The sequence below is a fragment of the Acanthisitta chloris genome, unplaced genomic scaffold (genome assembly GCF_000695815.1).
Source record: "Acanthisitta chloris isolate BGI_N310 unplaced genomic scaffold, ASM69581v1 scaffold9473, whole genome shotgun sequence".
Taxonomy (NCBI): domain Eukaryota; kingdom Metazoa; phylum Chordata; class Aves; order Passeriformes; family Acanthisittidae; genus Acanthisitta; species Acanthisitta chloris.
Genome location: NW_008665410.1, coordinates 21,229 through 27,575, shown reverse-complemented (window position 1 = coordinate 27,575; position 6,347 = coordinate 21,229). Strand labels below are relative to the sequence as shown.

General features: G+C 38.6%; 1 protein-coding gene across 1 annotated transcript; it reads right to left on the bottom strand.

The window, feature by feature from the left end:
- Positions 1–1,415: 1,415 nt before the first annotated feature.
- On the bottom strand, positions 1,416–5,219 carry LOC103799425 (cryptic protein-like). The gene is made up of 6 exons (XM_009071745.1): positions 5,197–5,219; positions 4,968–5,026; positions 4,694–4,858; positions 3,688–3,796; positions 3,466–3,575; positions 1,416–1,540 (listed from the first exon to the last, which is right to left on the bottom strand). The coding sequence occupies exons 1-6, from the start codon at positions 5,217–5,219 to the stop codon at positions 1,416–1,418; spliced, it is 591 nt and encodes a 196-aa protein (XP_009069993.1).
- Between the last annotated feature and the right edge of the window lie 1,128 nt (positions 5,220–6,347).

The window sequence follows — 6,347 nt, the reverse complement described above, 5'->3', positions numbered from 1 at the left end:
CTGCAATTTCAACATCTGATAAATAAAGGCATGACTACTTTCCTCCAGCTGTTCTCTTTGATATTTAATTATCCTAAACTGGTCTGTGGAAACACAGACATACTGGAGCAGACAAGTTTGTGGGAAATAATGAGAAAAGGTCTAGTGTGTCTTACGTGAGGAGTGAGAAGCCTTCTCTTTCAAATCAAGTCTAGAGTGTGGAAAGGAACAGTCTGAATCCTTTGCAGCATTTAATATTAATATGTTTTTACACAGTGACTCCCAGAAAAAGTCTGTTTCTGAGTAGCCATAGATTTAAAGGCAGCCACAATTTTATGTCATTTGTTGGTGATCCATCCTTCTCTGCTTAGTAACTGGGTTGTTGTCTTGATTTATGTCACCAAATAAATGTAATTACAAAAATTCAGTAATTAAATATATTTAACTTTTAAAAGGCATTGAAAATTTTCTTCATTAATAATGGATTTTTAGTCAACAAAATTATGAATATGATTGTTTCTATGTGGTAGCTCCACTTTCAAAGGTTAAAGGCATACTTTAGGCTTCTCTTTGCAATTTTTTTTCCAAAACAAACCTGCTTCTGGTGTTTTATAAAGTTGCATTAAAATGCACTTACATGTTCAAGCATTTTTGTATTTTATAGCCTAGAAAGACTCAAATGATACATAAATCAAGACAGCTTTGCTATAGAAAAAGTCAAAGGGAGTTGCTCTTTTCTGTCCTTTTAAAAAATAACAGAGTAGCTCATATTTCTAGGATGTGAAATAAATGCCCCAAAGACAAATAACCACCAGCTATGTGTTCTTAAGATATATATGATTCCTGTCTAATATGTAAAATTTATCAGTAATAAATAATAATGAAAACTGAAAGACTATGTAACTTTTAAGTTCTTCTCTATATTAGGGTCTGAAAGATACCTACTCTTAAAACCCTTCTTATATCTTCAAATCTCTGATTGCTTATTTTACCCTGCCCTTTTCTTACAGGATACAATATAATGACAAACAGTAGATAAGAATTTTAATGTTTAAATCAAGTCAAACACACCACTCTTCAGAAATGAAATCAGCATTATTTGTTAAAATAGTTGTACTGTGTACGAAGGACATTACTATAATTTACAATATTTAAGGCATAGAACATTGGGGTAGTGATTGCTTCCACTGGAAGAACAGTATTTTAGAAATAAACAATCGTTAGGATCAGACACTGATAGCAGTAATAATATAATAAATAATTCACATTCATATAATCTGAATTTATAATAACACAAGCATTTCAGCATTAACTAATACATCTTAATCTGCCTCCAACATGTAGGTAGGAGAGTTGTCTGTAGCTCACAGAAGAAAAAAAAGTATAACTCATGATGAGGGTTACATCAATCCTAAAATATTTCCCTTTGTCCAATTTCACAACTGCCAGCAGCAGAGCACCAGGAGGATGGTGAGCAGGCAAGCCAATGCAAAAAATGCTTGTTGTAATCTTAATCCACTAGAATGCAGTCTGGTAATTTTCTCCTTTTCCGATTTCAGATCTAAAAAGAAAAAAAAAAAAAATCCAAGAAAACAAAATGGTTAATGAGTAAATATGTAAATATGTAAATTTTAAACCACAAGGATTTTCAACATACTTGAAAAGTCCTCTGACATCTCACAGGTACTTAAGTTAAAGGTATCAGCTGTTAAAGCCAATCAAAGGGACTATTCTCAGGGGAGAGATGTAAATAGATGTCCCATCAGTGATCGTTTGAGAAGCAACCGATAGCACTTATCAGCTCTTGCAGGCATTAATCTCAGAATAATCAAAAGTAAATACCAAGGAAAAGCAAGAGGAAGAGCTTCACAAGAGGTATGCACTCAAGCCTGAATGTCGGCTTTTAACCCTTCCTTTAACAAGGGTCTTCACTTCTAGCACAAGCAGAAAGTCATACCCTTATGTACCCTTATGTACGTGAAAACCACCAAGTCCTTGCTCAGAGAATTCTCCACTGACACCTTTATTGCCTTTAAGTTGAGCTCGAGTAGTAAGCAGTAGACTGCTTTTACTGAGAGTGGGGAGGCCCATTATGTCTTTTACTTCTGTAATGGGAAACAATAGGGCTGATTCAAAAGGGAACTCCCGAGGGAACTTGAGCATTTTACTCTTTTGAAGAGTTTAAGGAGCAAGCTGTATGCCACATATAATTGCTCAATACAGAAAACTTCAAGGAGAAAGTGATTTTAGCAGTGGGTTTTAATTTTTTTTTTTTTTTTTTTTTTTTTTTGGGTTTTTTTTTTTTTTTTTTTTTTTTGTCTGGGATTGTAAAGATAGGAATGTCTCTATTCTCGCATTTTGAAATTTGCATTTACTTCTGAGTTGGTAGTGTAACTCCAGTGGTTATAACTCTGGAGTTACAGCTTTAAGGCACTCAGATAGGAATCTGGTCAGGAAAGAAGCGGGTCCTAGTTCCTTGGGGTGCAAATGAAAATCTTCAGGTCTGTTGTTTTCTTATGTTGTTAACTAGTGACATTGGCACAACTGAAGTAAAGTACCGGATGGGATTAGCACTTTTTGGGTGAAAAGGGCAAGAATATTTTGCTCTAATTTTGCCATCGGAGAGAAAACAATATTAAACACTTCTTAGTCATCTTGAGAGTATTGAAAACAGTCTGGATCAAAGTAGCCAGTTCTCCGTGGAAAATAAGTACCTGTAAAAGAATCCTTGGAGTTTTTATGCTAGCTGATATACTGTTTTCAAAAATATTCAAGCATTTATTCAGGGATTTCACAGCCTGATGTGGGTTAAAGCGATATAGTGCTTTTGATGAGACTGGATGGCACTATTTTATGCTGATTGGGACTATAGCTACAATTTTTTTTTGTGTGGAGTGTGCTCAGCCTTGGAAGTCTGTACAAAAGTATTCTGAAGATTAAGATATAGATCTTAAAATAATGTTCAGATGAGTTTTGTGTCATTTATGTGTTATGATTGATGATCCTGTGTTAAGTACTTTATGTGAGAACATGCAAGTTGCCAGTACTTGTTTCTCTAGTATAACACCAGTTTCAACTTCTACCACATCAGTCTGCACTATTATTTTCCCTCTTTCCTCTTCTAAGAAACAGATCTTTTAGGCTTACATGCAGTTTAGTCATACAAATTGTCTTGGTTAAGTGGGAAGTCATAGACATGCGCAGATTTTGCAGAACAGAGCAACATTTAATCTCTGCAATTTTTAATCAGAATGGTAGAAAGTTTCTTATTGCACAGAATTATAAAGATATGAAAGTATTTTATATGATGTACTATATGGGCAACAGCAGTGTTGTTAACTGTCTTATTAATGCATTCTCTGAAGAAAAGCAGCTCACTGTATAAGTCTAAATAGTGCACATACAGCATCCGCTGAGTATCCCGCTATTGCAGAAGGCAATTCTGTTACCCACAGGAAAAAAGTTTGATTTAATGCCATTCCTTACCACAGTTATTGTGCTTTATTTCTGAGAGGCAGTTCAGAGTACCATAGCCGCACCTACACAGCCAACAGCCCTTCAGCACCCAGGCACCATGGGCAATGCTACCGCAGTTGCTGTCAAGGACAAGGGAAACATTTAGTACATCCCTGATCCCATCACGGAAAAGAACCACTCAGAGCACCTCACTCACTCTCTGATTTTGGTCTTGTTTATTTTTACCTTTGCCGCTCATCATGTTCACAGTATCTGCCAGTGAAATGCTTTAGGCAGGCACAGAAAGTCCCTAGGATACAGGTCCCTCCGTTTTGGCAGCAGTGTCTGTTCAGTTTTTTACCTGTAAAACAATGTTACAGAGGTTAACAGCATCCCAGGGTCTCCAAATCTCACCTTTTCTCACTTGTTCTCTTAGACTTCTACAGATGCCAAAGTGTCTTAAGGATATCTAGTTTTACTGTCTTTAGAGACAATAAAATTATATGCCTGTTAGTAGTGTTTGTTCAGCTAAACCCAGTTTGTTTAGTTAAGGATTAGAAGCAAACTACCAGGGATTACAGGACGGTCAAGAAGCAAGGCCTGGCAAGTCATGTAGCAGCAGCACATAATCAAGTGAAATATTTCACTTTGACAGAGGCAGGTTTCAATCACACTAAAAAATAGGACAATGTTACTGGGAAGTGGTGGTTATTTTTGAATGAAGGAGGCTTCATTACTGGGAAGAGTTACTTAGCTTTGAGAGGGGAATGGAATGCCCCCTCTCTAGCCTTACTCAAACTTCTGAGCATCAGTCTCAAACTTCACATATGTGGGAGGAAACAGAATACTTTCCCCCCCCCCCTTTTTTTCGTTAGTACTGTTGCTTTCAGGCACTTCAAACCTTTTTCTTTTTTTTGGGGGGGGGAAGGGGGTGGGTCAGGAAATATGGTGAATTTTTAAAAATGAACAGAATTTTACAAAATTTCACAGATGCATTTGTAAATGTAAGGCACCAAAGCCTTCTTAATTACTAGCATCCTTCCCTGTTTTTTTCCATTAGCAGATTTTGCATGTGAAAGAACCCCTGTTCTACCTTAAATTTTTATCACCATTTCCTAAGTGGCCACGGGTATAATTTAAACGAGTGGCCACAGAAAACCAACAGGCTGGAATCTTCCAGGAAAATACTCAAAGCATTACTGTAATGTAATATTTTTAAAAGCAATTTTATGGCATTGTTTACATAAATGTTACCTACTCTCTGTAATTCCAGTGAAAGGTACCAATGACCGGGAACTGTGCTGCTTTCTGCTTTCATAACTCTGATTCATGTCATTGAGAGCACTTATGAAAGTCCCTTGATTCTTGGGATGCTGCTTTTGTGCTGTGGCATTGAGACTTTTCACATATTCTTCACGTTCTTCTTTTTCACGGCCTTGACAGAAAGTGTGGAAGGAAAGAGTAGTTTGTAATGAAGAAATATACACCGTAAATGTACAAGAGAAACACTGCGGGGCTGCACGAAACGCGGCTTTCCTTACCTTTTCCTAAATGAATAGCCTGCCAGACCAGAGTCACAGTGAAAAGAATTCTACAAAACAAAACAAAAAAGAACAAACCCCAAAAAAACAAACATGAGCTGAAATAAATTTGTGCTAATAAACCACAAACACTAAAACGAAGGTGGGTGTTGGTGTGTGAAAGGAAAACGGAGAAGCATCCCTGGATAGAGAAGGTCCCCGGCAGCTCAGACAGACTTACGTAACATGATTTCTCCAGTACATTTTCCTGCAGCCTGAAAATACCCGTGATGAAGAACCTGAGCAGAAGGTAGAGGTTCAGAGCCCTTCACTGCAGGCTGTTGCATGCGGCAGTTGTCCGCGGCCGCGGGAGTGAAGAAACTGTTCTCTTGCTGTCCAGTTTACACCAACGTCCCGAGGACATAGTCCCCAGCCGTGCCGCTTGCTGAGCCCTCACCGAGGTGCTGGCGGGCGGGGACCAGCCCTCCGAGCTGGAATTCCCTGGCCAGCCCCCGATTTACATGCACTGTTGAAGGGTGGAGCAAGGTGGGAGCACCTAGTGCTGGGGGAGACTTAAGGGCCCATGCGCACAGTAAAAAGTTCAAGGCAGGAAGATCTCAATTCCAGTTTATTTCTTAACATTAAAGACTTTATGCCGCCACATACCGCATGAGGAAAAAACCCCAATCAAAACACTGTTCTGCAGAACTATAATGAGTATATAACGAACTGCAGCAGGTATAGATAATGAAGATTTAAAAGCCTCAACTCTATCTACATGCCTTGTCTCTCTGCCAGAGTTTTCCACCAGGGGTCTGCTTTGTGAGATTGTACCACATTGCAGCACAGATCTTTAGAGTCTACGTTAGAGATTTCTACCAAAAGTACTGCAAAAAGCAGTATAAGGATCTTGACAGAGGTTTGTTGTCTCACGTGAGCTGTTAATAACCTTTTGAAACATTTTTTGAAACCTTTTACTATCCAAAAAATTAGACCCATTAGTGACTATTCCTAGTCTGAGTTCATGCAGTGTTATCAGACACCTAAATATGAGTCCCCATGTGTACTGAAATGGGCTGTGACCAATCACATGACTTTACTATAGCTCAGTAGCATCAGCAAAAAGACCTGCAGCTAGGCAGTGCTAAATGGCTCTGGGCAGCCTTTCCTGAAATGTCTTGGACTGTACCCCAGAGTACACATAGCCTTTACTTAAGTTGTGACAGAGAACTGCAGCAATAGAGTTTGCTTTGTTTTGAGCTGGGGCATGTGGAAGAGGGATGCTTTCACTATGCCAGTGCAAGCCAAGGTAGGACAAGTTGCATCTTGGCTAGACACATGTTCACATCAGACATATGGGCCAGACCTTCACTGAAGAAATGGCTGTACTGA

Coding starts and splice junctions, on each gene's coding strand:
- LOC103799425 (XM_009071745.1), bottom strand. CDS start 5,219: ATGTACTGGAGAAATCATGTTAC. Junction 5,027..5,196: donor TACTGGAGAAATCATGTTAC/GTAAGTCTGTCT, acceptor TTTGTTTTGTAG/AATTCTTTTCACTGTGACTC. Junction 3,576..3,687: donor TACTGTGAACATGATGAGCG/GCAAAGGTAAAA, acceptor TGTCCTTGACAG/CAACTGCGGTAGCATTGCCC.